At 51.3% G+C, this 26,636-nt stretch overlaps 1 protein-coding gene and 1 long non-coding RNA gene across 3 annotated transcripts in view; both read left to right on the top strand.

Annotated features, from left to right (window-relative positions):
* Positions 1-7,975: 7,975 nt before the first annotated feature.
* TWIST1 (twist family bHLH transcription factor 1) lies at positions 7,976-12,559 on the top strand. 2 transcript variants are annotated; one of them, XM_069648484.1, is made up of 2 exons: positions 7,976-8,716; positions 11,895-12,559. In XM_069648484.1, the coding sequence occupies exon 1, from the start codon at positions 8,160-8,162 to the stop codon at positions 8,676-8,678; it is 519 nt and encodes a 172-aa protein (XP_069504585.1). In that variant the 5' UTR covers positions 7,976-8,159; the 3' UTR covers positions 8,679-8,716; positions 11,895-12,559. The 2 variants fall into 2 exon arrangements, with proteins under 2 accessions (XP_069504585.1, XP_069504584.1); XM_069648483.1 differs by having other exon boundaries at positions 7,976-8,549.
* An 8,864-nt stretch (positions 12,560-21,423) lies between these two features.
* Positions 21,424-26,636, top strand: part of LOC138569987 (uncharacterized) — a 174,090-nt gene continuing 168,877 nt past the window's right edge. The window contains exon 1 of the long non-coding RNA XR_011303362.1: positions 21,424-21,574. This is a non-coding gene — a long non-coding RNA (uncharacterized lncRNA). The remainder of the gene's footprint in view (positions 21,575-26,636) is intronic.

A 26,636-nucleotide genomic window follows, 5' to 3' on the forward strand; every position in this document is an offset into this window, starting at 1 on the left:
AGAGGTCGGGCCATGTCCCAACTACAGTAGAGTCATATAGACAAGGTATGACTCTAGAGACAGCGCGCTCAGATCAGAAGACGGTTCATCGGAGACTCGTGAGGTTAGGGGGAAATCGCCCAGCACGTCTTTCTGCCAGTACACAGAAACCCCGGTGTCAGCATGGAGAACAACAGGGCGACCACAGAAAGACCCGAGGCAGAGTCCGAGGGAACAGAGCGATATTCTGAACTGGGACGTGGGTGGGAGGGGGAGGGGCTCATGGGCAAGATACTGCCATGACACTGTCCAACCTGGAACAATTGTTGCGATTGAAACACTGACACTGCCTTATTGTAGCCTGAGAGAAGGAGTAGGAGTGTGTGAGAGAGAGAGGGAATGGGGGGAGTGGGGGGTGGCTTATCGGATTGGGGGCGGTATCATGCAAGAATAAGGAAAGGTGTGCCTTATGCTACTCGTTTTATGGACGGCTCCAAGGGCTGGAAAGCACTTCAGGCCCCGCCTTGTTGAAAGGGCACAAGTGAAAGCTGGAGTAAAGCGCTCGCCGAGTCCTGCATGGTCCGAAAAAGCAAACGCGAGACCATGAAAGAGCCACCGTCGAGCAGATAATGCGTATCTTCGGCTCGAAAGAGAAAGAGTAAAGTTGAAATCGGCAATGACACCTCCCAGATGTGTCTGCACGGAAGAAAACCGTAGGCGCTTCACCAAACAGGGAATACTGCGAAAGTCAACTGCAAAAACTACGGATTCCAAATCTGTGAACAGTGTCCGATAAACAGGTGCACACATGCACGCCATGTCTCTAAGCACACGTGCTCTAATCATGACTGTTTTTAACGGATTTCAATGTTATGAATATTGATCAGTTCTAACACAATAATCACATTAGTATGAAAGCGCCTCCTGACTGGATGTCCGCTCTGTGTTTACGTTTGTAGCCTATATCCTTTGTCAGCGAGGGGGATAAGGAAGAAGGAGGGGCGGGCGCTAATTGATCCTGATATATAAGTATAGTATGAATCACCTGGCCTGGGCACATTGGTTCGCGTCCAGCCATTGGGTTTGGACCTGATTCTGGATTTTGGGGGGAAGCCTGTCCTCTTGTGGTCACTGGAAATACCGCGGACACATCTGCACGCGGCGCTGCTTTACGGACAGCGCGAGATCACAGCGTATTGGACAGCGGGTCATGGGCGACAATATGGGCAAAAGTCGACACCTGACTATCGGTGTATTAAAGGAACTAACTGTGCATTGCGAGCCGAAGGGATCGTTATCTTTAGCAATACCAAGAGTGCTGCAGTGCAGCTCCGAGGGAGCGAACTGTTAGCACGTCCGAAAATGACAGGTGTTTTGTCACCTAATTCTTTGGCAACGGCTGCAGCAGCCCGAGGAGGACGAAAGATGGAGCCGAACTCTCTGCGTTATTCGCCCGTGTGTGTTGCAGATCTGGTGCTAACTGTCAGGCCAGTGGCAGGTGCTTTCCCGGAGAGGAGCACCCGCGAGGAAGCTGGTTCCCCGCTGGGTTTAGCTCACCTTTGGGGGGATTTGAGAAATGCGATCGCTGCATAATTCAAAGGATTACAAATTCACGACTCGGCGAATATTCGACAGAATGTGCAACAGGAGATCTAAATGGGCATTCGTGTAAATCGAGCATTTCGTCGTGCCGCGTGATCTGCGATTGGGAAGGCGTTAATAGAGCGTAGCACCCTTACAAAGAAGACAATGTGCACGGCAAATGTAACAGTGTTTATTTGCAATTGCATTTCTTCGGACAGGCTGTGCACCTGCACCGAATGAGCGCGCCAGTTGTCCACATATGCACTACTTGTTTCAAAGTGATAACGGGCCCCTTAGGTCTTGCAAATCACGATATCAGTCAGAAGAGAGCAGTGGTGTGTTTTCTGTTTAAACGTTTAGGCGATTACCTGACTGTTCATCGTGTATTTGCTTCACTATAGCAATACACGATTGGGTAAAGCACATTTTGAAACGGCCCATTGATGTCAGTGGCGTCCAGAAGGTTGCCGCGTGAGGTGTGGGCAGTTAGGGTACGACGTAGTTAGGAGGCTGACCGCCTCTCCTTGTGCCACTGCATGCTCGAATTCTTGCATTGCGCCCAGACCATGTTGCCCAAATCATAGCGCCGATCCCTGCGCACCCACATGTTTTGGGGTGCTTGCGAGCAAGGTATTAAGGGCCCGATCCATGGAATTTTTGCACGGTTCAAAGTGACTTTGCACTGCCAACAAACGCCCTGATTCGTGGAACAGTGCAAAGTGTATTTTTGCAGTGCAACATGACGTTGCACTAACTGTGCACTGCACAAGTACACGTTTCACAGTTCCATGAATCAGGGTTTGTGTCGGCAGTGCAAAGTCACTTTGAACCGTGCAAAAATTCCATGATTCGGGCCCAGGGTGTGTTTACTGTCAGTGCTGTGAGTGTGGCTTGTATCTGACTCCTGACGCTCTCGGCCTCCTTTCTCCTGCCCAACGAAGCCGACCCTCTGTTCCTTGTTTGGCTCCGCAGGTAATGTTTATGTCAAATGTGCCCTTCCCCTCCCCCGGCCTGCCCTCGCCTGTCCCTCCGGGGCCTGCCTGCTGCTAGCCCGCTGCTAGCCCGGGAGCCTCACTGTGTTAAGCGCTCTGCCCCGGGTCCTTTGTAATTTTCAAATCAGGTCTAATTCAGGCGAGGCCCCAATGCAACAAAGCAGTCATTGAAAAGGTGGTGTGGGGGCTTAATCTGCCACCCCCTCCCCTCCCCGTATGCGAGGACGTGCCAATGGAAGCGGTCAACTGAACGGGTAACACCATCTTCGGCCATTGTGGCAGAACCTGGGACTATGCCCTCTTGGCGAAGGGTGTCCTAGCCCACATCGCACCGCGTGTTTAGCGTTCGGCGTGACTCGAACCTAGGCGTGTCATCGTGCATGCTGTGAATGTCGTGCAACTGCACCCGCGTGGGTTGGAAGGGACCTCCCAAAAAGAAGAAATGGGGGGCATACTGCACCCCCATACCGAGTGTGACAGGCTCTCACCCCTTGTCCTCCCTGCAGCGCTCATCGCCTGCACCATCTCGGTGTGCCCTACATTCGCGGGGATTGTGGCTGCTTGCTCCCCAGCAGCCTCCGCACACCGCCGCCCCCTGGCATGACACACTCTTGCTTCAAGCGCTTCCCTGGATCCCAGAAGACCCACGCACACGACCCTACCAAGAGGAGTCTATGGCAGCCGGCCCTCAGTTCACTGCTGTGGTTGCCTTCATTGGTAACATTGCGCATGCTACATTTGGTGCGCTTACATTTCAAAAGTGCGCAAACAACCCCACATGCCCAGGTGACTCCCGTGAAGTGTCGTGTGTGTGTGTGAGAGCAGACACAGGCAGACAGCGACCCTAACACTTGGCTCCCCCATTCTTTCGTGAGGGTATTTTCCGCAGTTAATTGAGGGGGCTGATAGAGTGCCATGGGTCTCTGCGCAGCGACTGGTCAAGGGGAGGATGCAGTCATTGGGGCACTCCCTGACAGTGAATGGTCCATGGGAAGCGTGAATGCGTAAAGGCAACGGGGGTCGGGGGCACGTGCCTGCGACTGCGCACCCACAAGCCTCGCGTATCCCGCGGTGCGCATTTATGCGTCAGGTCCGCCGAGGTCCCCGGGCTGCGGGCGACAATGAGAAGAGTTTTAAAAGCCGCATGAAGAATAATCGACTTTACCAGTGCGGAGTAAGCGTGTGACCGAGCGGGCTGCACCCGGTTAACAGTGGGAGAAACGCTTTGTAGATTAGGCCCGGGTGTTCCTCGTGAAAATATCACCATATTGCAAGTTTGTTTATAGCTGTGTGTTGTGTGTGTGTGTGTTTATGCATGCTTGTGTGGGCAACGCGTCTGAGGCGGTGTGTGCACTGCTTGTGTGTGCGTTTGTTGTGTGTGTGAGAGGGGGGCATGTGACGCACAGACACACGGTGGAGGGAGTTACCAAGGCCCTCGATTGTCGGATTTAAAGAGAGGAGTTTCTCCACACCCCCTTCTCGCCCCCTCTACAGTCGGCTTCATTTTGCACGAATCAGAGAGTCTTCTCTGGTTTTCCCCGCGTGCACGCACTACACTCGCAGCCCGGGATAGTGATAAGGACAGAACGCACGTCTACAGAAACTGAAAGCGCCACCTGGAGACGCCGTGAACGCCCCACGCAGCACGCAACGCCCTGATGCCAACCTTTACACACACACCTACTTACTGCACGTGTCGCAGGCTGGTGTCGTTTCTTAAACGTGTTTTGTAAATATGAGTCTGTCCGAAAATCGCCACAAACCGACAACTTGTTGAATGTTCCAAGAAGGCGACTAGCTCCCCTCCCCCCGGCCACTGCCTGGGTGTGTTAGAGACGTCTGCATTGGCACGCTATGCCTTGGTGTGCACCCGCCTCTGCTCATTAAAGCCCTGTAACTGGGCCTGTGGCACCTTTGGGGCAGTGTCTGAAGACCCTTGGCAGGTATAGGGAAATGCTGTTATTCCAAAAGACAGAGAAAAGCTTTGTGGTCAGAATTGACACCTTGAAATCCCAAAAGACGCGCCGTGACTTGATAGGCCGGGCATGCGCCGTCTCTAAGCATCAAGAGGGCACTGCATATTCGCCAGCCCGTGGCCCTGCCGTGACAGACACAGTGCCCCAAGCACCCATAGCAGGGCACAGGATAACACGTGCTTCCTGGCAAGTAAGGTCCCATGTCTCCAGGGTTACTACCAGGGCAGACGGGGTGCTCCTGCGGCGAGGCAAGGGCGTCTACCCATGGGCTCCCGCCAAGAAGGCAGGGCTTTCCTTTGGTGGCAGATGGCATGGGAGATGCGACGTCCCTAGGCACCTGTCAGTGCAGAGACAAAAGGCCTTATTTACAACGCGTTTTTCAATATGGAAATCACATTGAAAAACGCTTCGTAAATCAGACCCATGGTGGCTCATTGCAGGGCGGAGTCAGGGCCCTCTTGGCTCGTGCCAGAAAAGGGATTGGTTTCTTTAATTTCCTGACAGGACAGTCGTTTGGGCTCCTAGTGGGCAGGTACTGTCTTCTGACAGGTAGAGCGTGCCCAGCCTAGAGGCAGAGAGGCCTTGGCTGTCCCCTGTGTTTCTGACAGTGTAGCGATGACGCCTGATTCGCACAGCCTAGACTAGAGGTAGAGAGGCCTGGGCTGTCCCCTGTGTTTCTGACAGTGTAGAGATGGCGTCTGTCCCCTGTGTTTCTGACAGTGTAGAGATGGCGCCTGATTCACACGGCCTAGAGTCAGAGGGGCCAGGGCTGTCCCCTGTGTTTCTGACAGTGTAGCGATGACGCCTGATTCACACGACCTAGAGGCAGAGCGGCCAGGGCTGTCCCCCTTGTTTCTGACAGTGTAGAGATGGCGTCTGTCCCCTGTGTTTCTGACAGTGTAGAGATGACGCCTGATTCACGCGGCCTAGAGGCAGAGGGGCCAGGGCTGTCCCCTGTGTTTCTGACAGTGTAGAGATGGCGTCTGTCCCCTGTGTTTCTGACAGTGTAGAGATGAAGCCTGATTCACGGGGCCTAGAGGCAGAGGGGCCAGGGCTGTCCCCTGTGTTTCTGACAGTGTAGAGATGGCGTCTGTCCCCTGTGTTTCTGACAGTGTAGAGATGACGCCTGATTCACGCGGCCTAGAGGCAGAGGGGCCAGGGCTGTCCCCTGTGTTTCTGACAGTGTAGCGATGACGCCTGATTCACACGACCTAGAGGCAGAGCGGCCAGGGCTGTCCCCCTTGTTTCTGACAGTGTAGAGATGGCGCCTGATTCACGCGGCCTAGAGGCAGAGAGGCCTGGGCTGTCCCCTGTGTTTCTGACAGTGTAGAGATGGCGTCTGTCCCCTGTGTTTCTGACAGTGTAGAGATGACGCCTGATTCACGTGGCCTAGAGGCAGAGGGGCCTGGGCTGTCCCCTGTGTTTCTGACAGTGTAGAGATGGCGTCTGTCCCCTGTGTTTCTGACAGTGTAGAGATGACGCCTGATTCACGCGGCCTAGAGGCAGAGGGGCCAGGGCTGTCCCCTGTGTTTCTGACAGTGTAGAGATGGCGTCTGTCCCCTGTGTTTCTGACAGTGTAGAGATGACGCCTGATTCACGCGGCCTAGAGGCAGAGAGGCCAGGGCTGTCCCCCTTGTTTCTGACAGTGTAGAGATGACGCCCGATTCACGCGGCCTAGAGGCAGAGGGGCCAGGGCTGTCCCCTGTGTTTCTGACAGTGTAGCGATGGCGCCCGATTCACGTGGCCTAGAGGCAGAGGGGCCAGGGCTGTCCCCTGTGTTTCTGACAGTGTAGAGATGGCGCCCGATTCACGCGGCCTAGAGCCAGAGGGGCCAGGGCTGTCCCCCGTGTTTCTGACAGGTAGAGATGACGCCTGATTCACGCGGCTTAGAGGCAGAGGAGCCAGGGCTGTCCCCCGTGTTTCTGACAGGTAGAGATGACGCCTGGTTCACGCGGCCTAGAGGCAGAGGGGCCAGGGCTGTCCCCTGTGTTTCTTTCAGTGTAGAGATGGCGCCTGACTCACATAGCCTAGAGGCAGAGGAGCCAGGGCTGTCCCCCGTGTTTCTGACAGGTAGAGATGACGCCTGGTTCACGCGGCCTAGAGGCAGAGGTGCCAGGGCTGTCCCCTGTGTTTCTGACAGTGTAGAGATGGCGCCTGACTCACATAGCCTAGAGGCAGAGGGGCCAGGGCTGTCCCCCGTGTTTCTGACAGTGTAGAGATGGCGCCCGATTCACACAGCGTGTTCTAATGGGGTTGCCCCATTGTAATCCCTTCTGTGAACCAGGCCCACAATCTCCTCGGCTCTTGCCAGAGTAGAGATAGACTCCTGGCACTGCAGTCTCTATGGCCCCTGGAAGGGCAGACAGAGTGTTCCTAAGCTCCTACTATCAAAGAGACAGCATCCTTCTGACTCGTGCCAGGGCAGTCTCCTGGGCTCCAAGCTGGGCAGGCATCGTCTCCACATTGGCTCGTGGCAGGCAGAGTGTGTCCTGCCCCCAGGCTGAGTGGCCAGGGCTGCCCTCTGGAAATCTGCGAGTGCAGAGAGAGCCTCCTCCAGGCAGCCTCCTCTAGACTCCCACCAGGGCAGTCTCGTGGCCTCCTGCCAGGGCAGGCCCTTGCTCTCCTGACAGGGCGTGCACGGGCTTCTGCGAGGTAGAGTGGTTCCGGCCTCCAGGCGGGTACTCTGTGCTCGAGTTTGGGCAGAGGCAGGGTCCCTTGCCTTAGGCTCCTGGCAGGGCTGGCGCAGTGTTCTCGGGGGCTCCCGGCAGGTAGGGTGTGTCCGGCCCCTCTGCTGCGGGCAGTGCAGAGTCTCTAGACAGCAACGAGACGGCATCCTCTAGTCTAGACTCGTGCCAGGGCGGCCTCGCAGGGATCCTGGAAGGACAGATACGGTGCCCCATATCACTTCGTAACTAGTAAGGTGCGTGCTGGCCCTTTTGACACAACACACGCACGCGCGTTTGATATTATTTATCAACTTGAATACATGCTACATACATGTGGTCTACAATTCTTTAAGGTCCGCGGCTAAGTTTAGGTTCGCCACAGTGAGCCAGGTTTTAATGCAAGTCAAGGCAAAAATAGAAAGAACTGCCCGTTTAGGCGGTTCATAGTAGTCCAGCTTCCCAGCCCTGACGTCACAAAAGTAACGGTTTATGGTCCAGTGTTTGCAATCCACAGACAGCCGGGCGAGAGCTCATATTGGCATCGGTGACCTGTCCCGGCTGGAGATGCAAAGAGAAATGCCCAGAACGGGGCGGGTGGAGCAGCCTCTTGGGACAGTTCGTAGGATCAGAGGGCAGAGCAGGAAACCCTTTCTCTAAAAAGTTCCCCAAAACTTTGGGCCCGGCCCTCCAACGTCACGCGCCGCCCACCAATCAGGAGTGCCGGTGCGGGCTGTCCGGCAGCCAGCGGTATAAGATGCCCCACCGCTGGCCGGCCCTCAGACCCACCTCGGCGGCTGTGCGTGTGTCCCAGGAGCTGGCTGCCACCACTGCGCTATTTCTCAGGATAGCGGCCGACCCCGGAGACCTTGCAGGACAGGCACCCCTTCCCAGCAGGCGGAGAGCGGACTCAGAACGGCCGGGAAGGGCAACTTCCCCCTCCCTCCCCGCCGTGCTGGTGGAAAATGATGCAGGAGGAGTCGAGCTCCCCAATCTCTCCGGTGGATAGTCTGAGCAACAGCGAGGAGGAGAGCCAGCAGCAGCTCGAGGGCAAGAGGGGCGCCAGCAGGAAGCGTAGACCGTCCGGACGCAGGAGCGAGGACCCCGAGAGCGCCAAGAAGTCGCGCAGGGCGGCGTCTGCCGGCGGCGGAGGCAGCACCGGCTCCAGCCCGCAGTCCTACGAGGAGCTCCAGACGCAGCGAGTCATGGCCAACGTCCGCGAACGCCAGCGCACGCAGTCCCTGAACGAGGCCTTCTCGGCGCTGCGCAAGATCATCCCCACGCTGCCCTCCGACAAGCTCAGCAAGATCCAGACGCTCAAGCTGGCGGCGCGCTACATCGACTTCCTCTACCAGGTGCTGCAGAGCGACGAGCTCGACTCCAAGATGGCCAGCTGCAGCTATGTGGCCCACGAGCGCCTCAGCTACGCCTTCTCCGTCTGGAGGATGGAGGGCGCCTGGTCCATGTCCACGTCCACCCACTAGGGGCGAGGCCCCCTTCACTCTGAGGACAGAGGCTGCAGGTGAGCGCCCGTGGCTCTGGGGATGCTCGTGGTACCCACGGTCCACACCCTGTACGCGCTGTGAGTTTGGCACCACACTGGGCCCACCTCTAGAGACGCCCTCTGTGCACACCGCTACTGGTGGCTCGAGGCGTCTCCCTCTTCACTCCGAGGGGCACAACCTTCAGGTGAGGGGCAGAGGCCCACAGCACCCAGTTCCCCCATCCCACGCACCTCATCACTGGTGGTTAGAGACCAAGGATGACCAATGGCACAGGGCACACGTGATCTGGCAGTGGTACACTCTGCCACACGCACCGAGCCTTCTGCGTGAGGGCTAAGGTCAGGGTCTCCGTGTTCACCATCTGTAGGCGAGGCCCTCTTTTTCACCCGCAGCACAGACTCGGGTCAGACGCATATTAGTAGCGCCACAGGACCGGATTCGTGGATTTTTTTGCATGGTTTAAAGTGACTTTGCACTGCTGAAAAATGGACCTGTGCAAAGTTTATTTGTGCAGGGTAAAGTCATGCTCGCAGTACAACATGAACTTTGCGGTGACTTTGCACTGCAAAAATTCACGTTGCACAGTTCCATGAATCACGGCTTGTGTCTGCATTGCAGTCACTTTGCACCGTGAAAAAAAATTCCACGAATCAGGCCCACCCTCTCTCCGAACAGAAAGGCCTGTGAGCACGGCACCGTGCACCAGGGCTCCCCAACAGGCACACACGCTATTGCACCATTGCACGGGTACTAACTGTAGACCAGGACACACAGGGCGACCCGGACCCCGAACCTGCACAGACCCTGACCTTGATGCAAACCACTTACCCTAACACCCATGAGCTGCCCCGTGTTCATCTCTTAAGAAGAATGGCCAACTGCACACACACCCTGGTGCAAAGTGTGGGAGGGGCGCTGGGGAATGCACAGCTCGCGCCATGCATACACCAGCGCCATGCATGCACCAGCGCCATGCAGGCACCAGCGCCATGCATGCACCAGCAGGGCAGCGCCTTCTATGCGTGCCTTCCCCGCTGGTGCCTCTCTCTACCCCATGCACAGCAATACAGACGTTCATGTGTTTATTAATTGTTTATGCTTTACATTAAACCTGCACAATGGCATAATATATAATTCATCAAGTAGATCGACATTGTTTACATCAACATGTTTGCACTACGTTATAAATCATTAAGACATATATGAAGTGCATCATCTTAAAATGCACCCATATTATTCCAAATCTAAAAAGAAAATGCACTATTTGTTAAGGTGCATTAACATATAATACCTATACCTACACAAGGTGTGCGTCGGCCATGTTGGCCTACTCCACATCTAGCTGCTTGAAGCCCCCAACACCGGTTCCCCTCCCCCTTGCATTCCTGACACTGGCAGTTACATGGCAAGATGCGGCCCGTTTAAAGCACACACTCCCCGGCCAAACCCTTAGTTCACCGAGGGAGGGCCATGGTGTTCCTAACTGCCGCGCGCACACTCGCACCAGTGCCACCTCCCACGCATACACTCACATGACACGAGGAGGTACATGTTCCCGGGACTGTGGGCCAAACAGAGGCTGGCGTTGCGTCAGACGCTGCAGGAAAGCCTTCCCGTCCCGTTACTTTCAGAGCACTCCCTTTGTTTAGACATGGCAAGCGAAGGCAACGTTGCGAGTTGGGTTTCCCCCTAGCACTCTATCCCTTCCTCCCCCTGTCTCTAGGAGAGGCAGTCGTTCATGGGCGCACCGTGCCACTATGCCTGCAAGCACCTCCGCACGTCGGGGTGTGGACTCGGGAGACCGTCCGCCGCAGGGTAGCCTCCCACCCGTGTTCCCGCCACTAGGGGTGAGGTGTGCGATCTGTAGCGCACCTTATCTATAAAGCGCGGCACTCCCGCAGTTGCTCATCTTGCGGCCCTGCGTTAGCGTTCGCCCCGTTTCCCCCACAAGCAGAAAGCAGCCCCCGCGGGGTACTGCTGTGGATGCAGGCCCCCAAAGATGTGTCGATTGCCCATGCCCCACTTAGTGTTTCTTAACTCGTGTTTATTGATGTCTAGTTGTACCTGTGTGTGCTGCTTATTTTGTGTGCGCCTGTAAGCAGATCCTTGTTTGTTTTGAGGGCCATCTGCAGTTTAGCTCATGAGCCAATAACTCAAATGCAGGACTAGGCCCAGTGGAAATTCCAGCAGGCGCCCATGGGCGCATCCTCTTAAATGTGCCTCCCTCGGCCCTTTGTGTCTGTCCACTCGGAAGCCTCATAGGTTCCCCAATCCCGGCTCCTGCATATACCACTATTGGGGTTCCCACTACATGGCGAGTGCCGGCTACCTTAGACACAACAGTAACAGCTCAGTGGCCTCAACGTTACTACACACCATGACCCGCAGGAAGCTCTGCGAGTTTTCAAGTTAATATTCCGGCAGGGACCCGGCCTCCCACCCTTCAAATGATAAACTTGAGTACCAGTGCTTAGAAGCGGCTATGAAGCGCTACATAAAAACGAACTAGAATTGGCAGAATAAAACACACAGGCCCGTGCAAACGCCCACTCTGTGCACAACTCCCAGCGTGAACAGTACGTTCCGAATTGAGCCGTCCACTGTCTTCTTGGGCCGTCCGAGAAGAGACGCCAAGCGGGCCTACCCGTAAACTACAATGCATACATCTTGTGTCACGATGCATACAAACTTTACACGCAGACAGAAAAAGCAGCAATGCATGTGTGCTTTAAAACATAGGGGCTAACGTACAACGAGAATTTCAAAACAATTGCCAACGTATTTAAACGCCCATCAACTGCCCGTCAACCACTACCTTCACCCAACCTTTAAAGTCTCTCCCGGGAAGTGACTTTTTCCAGCTGCCTAGGTATTCATGAAACGTCATTTTCACGGGGTGCATATTAAGAAGCTGGCTAAAGTACCCTCGGGTGGTGGGCCGCAGTCTGTTATCCGAGTTGCCTAACTATAAGCAAAAACCGTTAGTTTGTCTCTCTGGGTCGTAGCATTTGCCAACCCCAGCTTCGAAACATACGGGTCTCTTTAAAGCCGCACTTCATAACTAGTGTTATTTCGAATGCAACGCTTGACTGTGGATTGTCGGAAAAATATTCATAGAGAAAAGAAATAACATATATTATTTTGCAAATGCAATCCTCTCTAACGTGTGTTCTTCTCTCTCTCCCTTCTCTACAGACGGCGTCCATTCCCCAGCAGACGGCGGGCACCCCAGATGTTCCGCACTGGGCCCACGGGCCGGACTGCGAACCCACGGACTCTCTTGGACACTGGAAGCAAGGGGACGCTCGAGAACTACCGTGGGGGGACAATGCGGGGGCCCTCGGGGCGCGAGCGAGTGAAGGGGTCTGGTCCGCGAACTTCTAGCGGACGGCTGGGGTTTTCCGGAAGACGCTCTCCATTCTGATTCCAATCGGAACCCTTTTATTGACGAAGAATGTCGGAACTGTATCTTTGATTAAACAAAAAAAACTCTTCCTTTATGCATGCCCACACAGCCGTGCCTACCAGAAGCCACTAGAGACGGGCAAGTAAGAGACAATAAGGCCTGGCGCCCTTCTCGGACAGGAACCCGCCATGGCCGCAGACGGCGTGTCGTCTATGTGGAGCCGGGCCCACAGACTCTTAAAGCGGACATTGCCCACACTCCATTTTTTGTATTTTTCCCTCTGAGAAAAACAGATAAATCATTTTATTTATTTATTGATGAATCATGTTTTATATATAAAAAAATGCTGATGGATCCGGTGTCTAGATGCATTCCATATTTTTATGATTGATTGTTTTGTAAATATCTGCGCATATTATTTTTCTGCCATAAATAAATATGTTTGAAACTTGAAGATCCCGCAGGTTGGTTTCTTTTAAAACACCGGGCTCCAGTTCGGGGTGAATAAATAAATATATGTCTGTTTATCTGGGGAGTCTCCCCCCTCCGGCCTCCCCCAGAGAGGGAGATTATATAAACAATCGCGAGAAAGCCTAAATGAAGCAGCTACTGACGGACACCTTATTTACAGAGACGGATTTATGAGCCCCTCCCCCACTTCCTCGGTGTTTTTATCAAGGTTATTCTCCCTGTCACGCTAGCCCCTTCCCCTCCCCCAGCCAACGAAGCCCACTAATGATGTCGGGGTGGGAGCTGTGAGACTCTCGCTCCAACCGTGGCTTCTTTGAACAGCCGATGGGACGCCAGGGAAAGCATTTGTCTCCAAAATGTGTGAACTCCCCGCGAGAAAACGAACACGTCGGACAACACTAGTTCGGAGCAGTTGCTGTTGCTGTCGGGGCTGACAGGCCCGAGACACAAGCCGAAAAGGCAGTCGTTTGGCGGCGGAGTGTGGGTGCACTGGGGTGATGGGTTTATGTGGTGGCCCTCTACTGGGGTGATGGGTTTATGTGGTGGCCCTCTCTGTCCGATACACGTTAACAGTTTCTACTTCTCGGGGGACTGTGTGACCATCGGGGCATGGCACGACGGTGTCCCACAGTCTACCGGGGAGCTTGATTAATATTCGTCGCCGGCAAACAAGAGGTGCTCTTGCAAGGGGTGAGATGAAGGCCCCAACAGACAGTCTTGCCCCCACTCCACCCCACCCCCACTTTACCCGCATTGCCAGATCTCTTAAGAGAATCTAACGCATCCTTTGAGTTGGGAGGGTCACATTTGGACGTCATGATGTCTGTGCTTTGTTGAGCAAAGCTGCACCTTTCCCCCACCGTGGTCACTTCATTGGTGGCAGGGGGCAGATGGGGAAGTCTACCTTGCTCATGCACACTGCAGAGGGCATTGTGGGAGATTCGCGGATAGCTAAATAGATGCATGGGTGGGTCGTACACATGGCCAAGTTAATAATGTAAGTATGATTTTAAAAAAATGCGGTTTCCTGCTACGTTAAAGGACATGAGTTGCCGTATTTCCCATGTTGACAATGCAAGCTGAGTTTGGATGCCCCATAGTTCGCACTGTCTACATGTAATGGGTTGTGTGTGCAATATAGCATTGCATCGACCTCTCTATCATGTATAGAGTTTCTGTGTATCTTTCTATCAGTCTATGTATCTTTCAATGTGTAGATATCTATCTTTCTATAGGCCCATCTATCTTTCGATCTTACATTGGGTATCTATCCTTCTACCTGTCTATCCATGTTTCATCAATTATCTATATGTCCATCTATAGTTCAAACCACCACTCGTATCTTTTGATTAGGTATCTATCCTTCTATATCTCTATCCTTCTGTCTGTTTATTCTGTCTATCTGTCTATCTTTCATTGGGCATCTATCCATCCTTCATTGAGTATCGTTCTTTGGGTATATATCTATTATATATCTATCCATCCTTCTATCCTGCTATTTATGCGTTTATCACTCTTTCATTGAGTATCTATCCATCTATAGGTATATCCACCCATTTAAGTATAATCCCTTGGGTATCTATCTATCCGTCTCTGTATCCTTCTATCTCTCTTTCATTGGATGCCTATCTATTATCTATATATCCTTCTATCCGTCTATGTATCCTTCTATCTCCCTTTCATTGGGATCTATGTATCTATCCTTCTAGCCGTCTATGTATCCTTCTATCTCTCTTTCATTGGATGTCTATTATCTATCTATCCTTCTATAGGTCTATGTGTCCTTCTATCTCCCTTTCATTGGGTATCTATCTACCTATCCTTCTGTCAGTCTATGTGTCCTTCTATCTCCCTTTCATTGGGTATCTATATATCCTTCCATCCGTCTATGTGTCCTTTTATCTCCCTTTCTTGGGTATGTGTATATATACCTCTCTTTCACCGGCCACTCATCTCTGCGCTCCCCCTGCCCCCTTATTCTATGCCCGTATGCAGCTGTCAGTTCCCGTGGCCCGCACACTGGGCACCGTTCACACACAGCCCGCTGTTTACACTAGGCTCACGGTCTGGTGTTTATATTGAGGGATTAGGCAGGAGGTCGAAAATTGGATTTGGGTCGTGGATGGTTCACCGTCAAACGACAGCAAAGGGGCGAAGGCGGGGTCCTGTTTGTCTTGGGCCTCAACTTCTCAAATTAACACAGGCTTAGCATGGGAAGAGTTTTCGGGCGCTGCGAGGAGCAGTTTCTAGCAGCACAGCTCAGATGAAGCACCCTGTGGTAGTGTGAGAGGCCACCTCCCTCTGCCCGAAACCTAAGTGGGAGGTGTCATTCTATAGGAATGAGGGTCGTTTGCGTGGACTGGGAGTCGATAGCCAAAAACAAAAGCTCTACCCCCAAAATCTAAGAGCGGATTCCCGCAAGGAGATCCGTGCAAAGACGTCAGTCACACCACACATTTTATTCTCAGAAAATCGCATTTAATTGGGAACACAATGGGCCGGATTTTCAAAAGGATTTTACAATGGCACGATCCCATTGAAAAGCGCGTTGTAAATCAGGGCCAATAACACCAATTTAGAAATTACACATCAACGGTTATATAATGCCCAAGGACGCGGGATACATGTTATGCTATGGTGCATTGGTATCGCCCTTCCTGCCATAGTGTATGGCGTCGAAGCGGTCTCCATTATTTCTCATTTTATGAACGGTAGTAGAATATTTTTTTGCCAGCCCAGTGCAATGCTATTGGTATGTTCAACTAAACACTCGCATGTTTCAAGCTCGGGGGAAGGCCGCCGTGTATGTGTTGCCGTGGGTTGTTTTGAGGCCCGCTGCAAATACTAGTTCAAGTGCAATCATTGATCGCCCCCTTTGACTTGTTTATCACCATGAGGCGCCATGATGAATAAATACCCAGCTTCAGTGCCAAGCCGAGCTTTACCCAGACGCCGGGCTCCTCGAGGTGGGCAGTCAGTGACGGTGGCCTGCCCCCCCCCCCCCTCACCTCTCGCCTCTGTGTTACATGGTCCCCTGCAGCCGGCCCGCAGCTCTTGAAAGCAGCAGAGGAAGCAGGCCCGGGTTTGCCACACACGTGTGAACTTTGCGGGTCCACACATCCAGCGTGGAAGGCAAGCGGCGTGAACTTTGCTTGCCCCGTTCCTATGGAAAAAAAGGCACCTAAATTGCATGTTGGGATTTCAAATTACCGGAGCAGTTCAAATGCTCGCATTGTTTTGGAAATATAAACATCTGAGAGAGGGGGGAGCCCACGTGCCCTTCGGGAAATAAGTACTAGGCATGACGTCGCTTGGAAAATGTTTCATGTCTTGTATTTTTTAAAAATAAATTGTACAAGAATTGAAAGCCGTGTTTGTGGCAGTGTAACTAGCAGAGCATTAAATAGGGGCGCATGGGTAGAGGGTATAGAAAGAAGGGTGTACCCCTCTGAGGTCTTGTTAGCATGCATAAATCCCTGGCAACGTTCAGGCCTTGTGTGAGGAAAGGGGGCACTGTGCACATTCCACTGCTTGGCCGAGCCCGTGCACGATCGAATGTTTTTCCGGCACCCGGTTTCACTTGAAGTGCTGCCCAGGAGCCCTTCAAAGCGGCCTTCTGCGGCCCCTCTCATGACGTCAGACGGTTTCCCCTGCATCTGCAGCTGCGGGGAAGACGAGCAAGCGCGGAACCCCGGGCCGGCGAAACGGGGGTGCCCTGTGCTGGGCCCTGCGGCATAAAAAAGGGGCCGATTTTCCAAACAGTGGCCCAGCAGCCTCAAACGCTCTCCCCCTTTGAAGTCATCACCCAGAACTAGAACACGTGAAAAGGCCAACTGCCCCAGTCTGCCTTTGGAGAACTAACTCTTCGTGTCCAGTTCTGTGAAGAATAGGCCCTGTGCGCAGCCTCTGCGTCTGGGAGCGATTCTGTTTTTTTTTTTTAAAGTTCAAAAAGTGTTATTGAATTTTCAACATAGATAACTGTAGACGTGTTGTAGTACTCTCTTAGCAATATCCCGCGTGCGGATCTGCTGGCATTATTCGGCGAACATACGGTGAGGGTGAACTTTGCCATGTGTACTGGGCGTGATTCACACCGCATCACGACGCAGCAGGTGAACGCTTTCAGAGCTCCTGCACAGCTCCTGCACACGTACGCGATGACATTCACACAAAGGAACAAGCACCCCCAGCTCTTCTCTGATCCGAAAACACAGCACTCGTGCCCCAGCGATGGCAATTTCTTCATGCTAGCCCGAACTGTCATTGTGGGGTTCTGTTGAGGACCCCCACACCAATGCATTAGTCGGTTGCAAGTAAACATTACGCATGTGTTTATAATTTAAAAATCGAAACATAACAGATGTACGGGCCTGATTTACAAAACATTTTCCAATGGTATTGCGAAATTGTTACATGTTTTCGTAAATCAGGCCCAAAGGCTTTGTGTAGTGAGTTGGAGGCCTGCTTCTAGCGCACAGAAGTGAGAGTTTGCCAGGCTGAAGGGCTCACCTCTCCTCGTGTGCTAAACAGAACTCGGTGCTACACGCTCATGCCAATTGCCAGGTGCCTCCGGACTGCAGCTTGCTCCGTGACCCCCCAGGACCCGCGGAACTGTGCCGAGGCAGGGCAGGGCCATCCGAGATGAGGCCCCAAGACCCCAGGCTCTGACCTCGGCAGCCGCATCTCCTCACCGAGGCCCCTCGGGAAAGCACTCACCTCTGCAGCCCGCAGACACACGTGTGTACTCAGCCATGGAGCCTTTGACCAGTCGGCGAATAGTGTAACACCTGCTATTGCGTTGCTGTAACGTGGGTGCTACCAATTGGAGCGCTATGCGATGAGCTTTAGGAAAGAAATGCAACTATACATTTTGGCCTGGAAAGCACAGAAATAACACCCTTGATTTTAACACACGGACACGCTGCGTTCGATCTCTGCCTTATGGCGAGGGGGTTTCCTTCTTGTCTGACCCTGAGTTAACAAGCTGAATTGACCCCCTCCCTTTTTTTTAGGACCCACTTACTCCACTGGCCGCTTGTTGGGAACAGGGCGCGCATTTGCTCCATTCATTATTAAATATCGCCCTGGCCTCTTTTTTTAATTCTTTTTTTTTTATTGCACGCCGCATTCTGCCCTAGTAAACATTTCTGGACCGGATGCATTTCACATTAACTGCTGGCAAAGCGTTCCCGGATTCGCTGCATGTAATGCCCCTTACAAATCAAAGCGCGCGGCCTTTGAAGAAGGTGTGTAATTGGAGTTTGAGGCACGTCTGGCATCCCCAGATGGCCATAAAGCCAGAAGGAGCATTTGGCAGGTCACTTAAAGGTGCAGCAGGTTAAAATCACTGCAGCAGACCCCTCCCCACCCTCCCACCCCCGCCCCCACACACATGAGCATAACAGGGGGCCTTTCATAGAAGCGGTGTCAAAAGGGCACTTCCTTATATATGCAAACATATATCAGATCACAAATAAAAGCATATTTAAACAAATTGACAACCGAGACACGCATGGCCGTGCATTTCTAGTATCTGACGCAAGTTCAAATATAATATGTAAAAACATGGAAGCAACACTCAAAGGGCCCAATTCATTGAATTTTCTGCACGATGCAAAGTGACGTTGCATTGCTGAAAAATTACTTTTCACTGCCGGCACAAACCCTGATTCATTGAACTGTGCAAAGTGTATTTTTGTAGCGCAAAGACAGTGCAAAGTTCATTTTGTACTGCAAAAATGACCTTGCACTGTCTTTGCACTGCAAACCTACACTTTGCAGAGTTCCTTGAATCAGGGTTTGGTCAGCAGTGGAAAGTCACTTTTCAGCAGTGCAAAGTCACTTTGCACCATGCAAAACATTCCTTGAATCGGGCCCACAGACTTCCAACATATCCACATTTCCGAACACAAACCAATCTTTCATTCATGACATACAGTCATGTTGCTCACATAATGGCAAATCAATGCAAGTATTCACAAATGGCCCATCCCTCCATCTCTGTCTCTCCAGGGATGTCATTTGGGGGTTGCTAGGGGCCGCAACTATGACCCCTGAGGTCTTCCTTGCTAGCCCTGTGATCTACCTTGCTACCCCTAAAAAAGAAATAAAAAAAACAGGAGGTTCCACAAGTGTAACACTTTGAGCAGTGACCTTAAATCAGAAAGCATAGGAATAACAAATAATTTGTCTCTCTGGATGCTATACACGAATTGCTAGACTCATTAACGGTTTCTTTCAAGCACACTTCAGGGGGCGAGTCATTGATTTAGTTTGTTCTTAAACACCTCAAATTCACAATGCAGACTAAAACTTCACAAAAGCATTTAGAGTCGATAAGCATCCATTTCCGACTATGCATTTTGCTTTTCAAAGATTGCACTTATAGGATGTTTTTTTCTGCTTTTATCTCTGTTACGATCATCAGAAGACATTCCATCCCGTTCACTTGACAAAATCCTTGTGCCTAAAAGCTTGTGTACAGTGTAGAAATGTTTGACCATAGCACATAAAGTGGCCCTTGTTTTCATTGTGTTACAATTAATGCTTTGTTGTTATGTGTCTATCTTATCTCCCTGGCATTCTGTTCAGGATGTTTGTTTGCTTGTATCAGGTGAAGAGTGCTAAGATTACGGGATGCCATGTGAGTGTGCTGCATTCGCTGTGCTAATCTAAATTCTTTAAGACAGTGTTATGAATTCTCCTAATGCTATGTATTTTGCCAACCTCAGAAGCCTGACAAGTAGATCCATGGAGGCTTGACATGTGGCCAACTTTGCATTAGACCTGCCGATGAACTGACCTGCTGATAAATCCCAGTTACCAGTTTAATGGTATCCACTACAGAGTGTAATTTGCTTTCTGACTTTGAGAACATTCAGACATGTAATTGCTCATTTTACTATAGCTGGTAAGATAGTTCAGTGGGTTGAGCGATCGCTGCTGCAATGTATGTGGGATCTGTAGGTTGTAGGTTCGTATCCGGCAAGGCCAACTCAGGTTGATAAATGAGTACCAACACAGGTTGGTTGATATTGTAGGTATGTTTGTTCTATATAAAATGCTTAAGCATAAGTGCTACATAATAACACATCATTATCATTTTGCCTTGAACACCTGCTTGCTTTCACAGTAATTTGGTAATATGGCTCTATACACACTGATATTAACAATACATATGGTGATCCAGACTTGTATAAAATGTATATCACAATACAGTGATACAACCAGATTGTTCATAGTGTACTTAGGAACAATGCTATGTGATGCAACTTCTTGTTTTGTCAAGCGGTGAAAGATTGTCTTCCCTCGCTTTCGGTGATGCCACTTCAGGGTGTGGTCAAATGATACTTCCTGTGATGTCATCAGAGGTCAAGGGTTGTGAGGTGTCACTTCTGCTACCCTTGGCATTTTGGTGAAATGGCATCCCTGTCTCTCCTTCCCTTTGCTTGGTCTGTATCTCTATCTCTCTCGCACGGGCATACGAGCATAAACCTACCCCCACGTAGACTTGAACACGAAGTTCCCCTCTCACGCAGACTTAACAAGAGTGTGTGAGCCCGTCTACTGGGAACGAACATAGTTCACATGACAGTATGTTCTATGGAATTTCTTCCACTTGCAGGGGATCTACAGCCACGTTTTAGCCCACTTCCGCCCATTCAAACAGACACACAGCCACACACATACTTACACCAACACGTAGCCTTAAACACAGAGATGTAAACGCACATGCACGTCATGTACTTACATTTATGCACACATATGTAAATCACACACATACAAATGGTTATTTAAACATTCTAGCTCTGCCCGCACACACACATTCTCACACACGTAAACCAAAACCTAGCCGTAAACACACAATGATGTAAACCTACATAAACGTTATGTACACACATCTATGCACACGTATGAAATCACAAACATACAAATGGGAATTTACGCATTCTAGCTCACTGGCACCACACACGCACATATTCACACACACACTCTTCTACCAAAACCTAGCCTTAAAGAGACACATATGTAAAGCTACATGCACGTTATGTACACACATGTATGCACACATATGTACTCACACACATAAATGGGTACTTAAATACACCTTTAGCTCACTGACACCCCTAACACAGAGACTTAAACCTTAAACACACGGACACACCTCCACAGATACATGCTTAAACACACACACGTATACCAACAACTAGCCTTAAACACACAGAGATGTAACGCTACATGCACGATATGTACACATATGTATGCACACATGTGTCATCAGAAACAAACGGGTACGCAAATTAAAAATCGAGCAATGACGTACGCACAGATCCATTTACAATGAAAGATATGCACATAAACACGCATATCACGACCCGCCATGGCGCCGAAGTCAGCATGGTGTGTTGGATTTACTGTGTATTTTGTTGTTACACATACGGATTGTGAGCATCACCACCCAATTGTAATTGTTTTAATTTGGGCCACACATACTCCCAGGTGCACACCCAGGCCTGCAGTGGCCCAAAAGTGTATCAAACCATTAACCAGTCCCCCCCCCCACACACACCAAGCCTCGAGTTCCTATGCAGTTAACGGCTTGAAAAGAGAGGCCTACGGCGGAAAGGCAAGGAGGCCGTTTTCCCCGGGGAGGCGAGGTGCAAAGGGTGACTCTCCTTGGAGTGGGCACGAGTGGCGATCCCGGGAGCAATGAACTTGAGAGGTTGCGGGACCCTGACAAGCGAAAGCTTAAGCAGGTACCTGGGGAGCTTGATTTTGAACAGATGTTTGCCCTTTTCTGAGCGTGTCACGTGAAGGGAACAGATGTGCAAGTGGGGGCCACGCCCCCGCAGCCCTTCACTGCGGAGCGAGGCCGGCATAAATCATTGCCGTCCCCCGCCGGACACCCGGTGCACCCACACAGTGTGTTTGTTGTGTTTATTTCTGAAACACGAGCACGGACGAGAAGCGGGAGAACTGCCGACCACGGACCGCAAAGGTAACGCTTGCTCCCGTCCGCGGACACTTTCCAGCCCTGCTCTGCGTGTTTCATCTCAGTGAGCGGACTCGATTGCAGGCTTGGCGGGGGGGTGACGAATCGATTGCGTTTAGTGGAGGGGTGGCGGGTGATAAGGCGGAGGCAGGAATGCACGCCTGACATGTCGCGAAACCCTGTGATGCATGGTGGGGGCGCTGACAGACAAGTGCTGCTCAGACCTCGGTGCAGGCACACTGCACCCAGGGCTCCGAGCTGCTAGCAGCACCCACACTGCACACGAGTGGGCGTGGGGGAAAAGAGGGGCGGCAGGATTCCCGGGGTCTGACCATGATAGTGCATGACGTCCTTCTCTGAGATTACGGGCCTGATTAACAGAAACAGTTTTTTAATGGCGCAAACTCAATGAAAAAAAGCTACGCGAATCAGGCCATATGTGTTTAATGTGACTGTCCTTTTAACTAAGCTATTTTACAAAAGCTCACATGAAGACAATGGAAAATCTGAAAACGACATTAACAGTTTACAGATGAATGAGCTTTACCTTAATATCTTATGCACACACACAATGAGCAGGTCGTGGGTGCGATTACCAAGCCCGACTCCACATTTTAAAAACAGTTCCGCAATTTATAAAAAAAAAAAACGCTGTCTGTCTACACGCACACACACACACATGCCCAGAAACAATGAGAGAGGGAGAAACACTTCCGGAGTCACGTGATTTTTCTTTACAAGCACACACTCCGAAACCTTGTTTCATATTCACTAATCAAGGTGCGATTGAAAGCATCGGCCACGCTTAACGTGCGCGACTTCTAAACTTTTGTCATATTTTGCACGTTTGTCTGCGCGCGGCTTTTCATCAGTAAATTCGAGAGATTCGTGTTCCTTTTGCCCTGCTCTCGCGGGCTCTAACAGAAATTCTCCAGAAATGTGATTGTTCTCTACGTGTGGGCCCGAGAGACCTGCGATCCTTTGCAGCTCCCCCCATCACTCTCACACAAGGCCCTCAATGTCTTGTTAGCGTGCACATCTCTCTCACGTCCCCACTGGGCTTCCAATATTCCAAACCCAACTCCCACACCTATAGCGAGATTATTCAAATATAGCCAGAATTCCCAGAATAGGAAACAGTATCCGATGTAATTAACTCACGTTTCTACGCTGCATTTGCGGACATTCTGTTGTTGAAAAGCCAACATTGTCTAAGGAAAAGAGTTTCCGAAGAGTAACTGCGTTCTGGACACCTCGGTCCGTGGCCAGTGTTTTTGCTCAGCCATTCTCCAGGCACCTTTGTTTGTCAGCAGCGTTGTCTTGGTCGGGCTAGCACTCGCGTTTGGGTTCACAGTGATCGGAAAAGTGTACACCCCAGGCATGTCGGGTGAAGCAGCCGTACACCTCACACACACAGCTCCCTCCCCTCTGGACAGGGCGCGGGCATTTCCCGCACACAACGGCGCTGGGCAATCACCCGAACATTGTGCTACAAAAACAAAACACACAACACAGCTTACTTGCCCGACTCAACTGCACATGCAAAACGGCATCTTTACACGCGTGGACTAATTTTCACGACTGGTCCTATGCGATTCACCCGAAGAAATCTCCTTCGCACCACGCATGCATGTTTTGTGATGTTTGCGGCTTTGAGTATGGTAAGGTCAAGTAAGGTCTTGATTCGTGGACATTTTTGCACGGTGCAAAGTGACTTTTCACTGGCACTGCCAACAAACATCCGGATCCATTGAACAGTGCAAAGTGTTTTAATGCTGTGCAAAGTGACTTTTCACCGGTGAAAAGTCACTTTGACCGTGCTAAAAATTCTATGAATCAGGCCTTTAAGTGTGACAGTTTCATTGTGTGAATCCGTGCCAGAGTGTGAGCCCTGGAGGGATGCGGACACACGTGTAGATTACACATGTGTATGCCATTGCCGATCGCAGAAATCACAACTCTGCAACCTCGTCATCAAAAGTGACTATTTCCACAATAAAACCTGTTTAAAATAAATCACAAAAAAATGCTTCATTTTCAATGTGATTTTGCAAACCGACAAAGGGCATATGCTGGCATAATTTGTGAACACGAGCCCGCATTTGAACAGCTGTCGACTTTTAAATGCACGTTTTGAATGCTCTTCTCCTAAGTACAGTCTGCACAGTACCCCCCGACCTGCGTGCCTGCACGTGTGCAGCAACCTGCCCAGTGTTCGTGCTTCCACGTCAACGTCCCTCGGTGGTACGAAATGTCACTCGTGCACACACGTGTTTCCCCTGGATCATTCACTCGCCGCCACATCTAAGGGGAGACCCTCGCTGCCGCTTATATTATCCAGAGAAGGGGCGCCGTTCTGCGATCTGACGGGTTATTGGGACTCTGGCGAGACGACGCGACAATGGGGAGACAGACATCGGGAAGAGCCCAGTGGGCTGGCGCCCTACTGACCCAGTCCCCCAATTCTAGCAACTTCGCCCTTTCCCCCATACCCCAGTCTGGACTGCTGGTCCCACTATGGAATGTTTGTGACTTTGCACGTGTGTGAGCAATAACACAAAGGTGACAGTTCATCTATTACCTAAAAGAAAGACCTTGTAGGGGGGCGAGGGGAGGGGGGGGGGGGGTTCACGAACTATGGCCCTTCTTCTGAGGTTTGACAGTATACAGAAGCCTGCGTGTGATCAAAGCGGTCCACAAATCAGGGCCGAAATGGGTTTCCACTTGGAAAGCACACGTGTCAACGTTATCAGGAACCTTAAGCCTCGGCTCTGTCAAGAGGCACCGACTTCCCTTAGAAGTTGCAAGCCCATGAAATCGGCATTTCTGTATCACTGCGGCTCGTCCATATTGCCAATGTCATCAGGTGAGGAGCTCGGCGAACTCCGAAACCTGCCAAAACTTCACACACGACATGTACGGCTCCTCCAGCCCAGGCCCAACATGTCGCATATTGACCCCGGGAGAGCACACCCAGTGTGCTGTGTTTAAAGTGTACATGTTTCTCAACTAGCCTCGCTCGGTGGATAGGAGCTGACGAATCAGCCAGCCATGTGGGTGGGTAGAGACCAGTCTATCGACAATAGAGGGCCGGTTCACTCCCGTGGAGCCGGCGGAAATTGCGTGGACAGATAGACAGCCATGGGGCGGATCTAGCGGGATAAAAGTAGGGCCAGTCTGTGGACAACAGAGCGACGGGTGACTCCATGAACCCGGCGGATCATGGACACACACACAGGAAAGTGCCTGGACAGAGAGACAGCCATGTGCCCGGACCTAGCGGGATAGAGGTAGACAGCAGAGGGACGGGTGACTCCACGCACCCGGCGGAAAGTGCGTGGACAGACAGAGTGTGGGTGGAAAGGTAGTGACAGACACACGAGAGGGGGTGACGGCTGGACGGACGGGGAGGTGGATGGACTGATGGACCGATGGATGCATGAATGGGTGATCGAATAATTGATCATTGGAGGTGTGGTAATGGAAGGTTGCTGAAGGTTTGACTAGACGGGAATAGATACATAGACGCATAGACGGACCAACTGATCTGTGGGCACATAATTACAGTGAGACTACATATGTACATGTCTATATATGTATATATATATATATATATATATATATATATATATATATATGTATATATATATATATATATATATATATATATATATATATATACACACACACATATATGGCAAATTAGCAGCAACTAAATTGTTCTGTTTACGATCTTCGAGTAACCTCCGTATAAAGCTCGCTCGGACAGAGATCAGCGGGCAGCACACTCTTGCACTTTAAACTGTAACTCGATCAGGGTGTGTGCGACTACTTCAAGATACAAGATAGCAGTTTTTCGTTGTTTTTCTTTGTTCTTTGAAATATACGGCACGGCATTATGCAATATCCGCGAGCCCCATCCTCTTCCTTTAATGAGGTGCTCCCTTTACACTTGGCCTTGCGTCTAACAAGTGTTAATGGCTGGAGGTGCACCATCCTTTGATGTCGGAGTTTGGGGGGAGGGGAACAGACGCCCCACCCCAGCCCCATGTCCGAGTTAAATGCCCATTAAGGTGATGTATTGTGTTGTGCTGCGCTCATTTGGTGACACTTCCAGATGGCACGATGGCCGCTCCCTCTGCACAGCCCTGCCGGCTAGAAGTTCCTAGCACTGGGGCATACACGTAGGTGTGGCACGCTCCAACGCGCTATACACACATGATTTCAAAGGTCGCGGGACTTGATGAAAACAGACCCACACCGGAGTTCGCTCAACCTATCCATGTACCTGTTGAGCAGCACTGACCTCCCCGACCCACCCAGCCACCGGCCTTATTTCATAGGGCGAGGCTCCAGAATATCCACAATGAATATGTTTCCGAACAGGAAGCAGTGAAGCAGATCGGTGATCAGTAACTGTATTGCTCGCGTTACTTCCGAGTCCACCTGCTTTCCCTATCCGGAACCTTCTAGAGCGCAGCACTAGCGTGGGGGCCTCTGTTATGCAATGACGACCGAAGGAAACGCGGACTGAGAGCAGCTCCGGAATTGCAAAACACAAACGCCAGATACATTACGATACATACGTTTCCAATAGTTCTCCATGGGGACCCCAGTGGGGCTCCGGCCCCACACGCCTCTCTCATTGGGAACCTGCGTGCGCTCTTCTCCAATATTATATCACAGACACACAGACATGTTCCAAAACCGACTACGGCTTCCAAACGTCACCACCTGCTTTAGGCGGAGGGGCTCCCGATAGCGCCAGTGAACCGACCATAGTGTCCGTCTTCAGCATTCCTGGGGGTGGGGGGACACTACGCCTTTATTACAGAACACATGCATCGGACGTCGATCGACAAAGCTGGCCCCCACCACCCAATTTACGCAAACTGCACACGAGCTGTCATTGTTTAATACACGCCTTCGTCACCAGCGTGAGGCGAGGCATCCGGCACTTGGCCGACAGCATATATGACAGGGGTCAGGCATTGCTTTCTCATTCCATAAGAAATCCTGGCGATCATTATTACGGGTCGGAGCTCAGAATAATTTTTCTCGATAACGA

This window comes from Ambystoma mexicanum, chromosome 2q, assembly GCF_040938575.1.
Source record: "Ambystoma mexicanum isolate Mex_15411 chromosome 2q, UKY_AmexF1_1, whole genome shotgun sequence".
Lineage (NCBI taxonomy): Eukaryota > Metazoa > Chordata > Amphibia > Caudata > Ambystomatidae > Ambystoma > Ambystoma mexicanum.

What these genes read in the sequence shown, in the direction of transcription:
- TWIST1 (XM_069648483.1), top strand. Translation starts at nt 8,160, where the DNA reads ATGATGCAGGAGGAGTCGAGCTCCCCAATCTCTCCGGTGGATAGTCTG. An exon ending in ACATCGACTTCCTCTACCAG is followed by an intron (nt 8,550 to 11,894) that starts GTGCTGCAGAGC and finishes CCTTCTCTACAG; the next exon opens with ACGGCGTCCATTCCCCAGCA.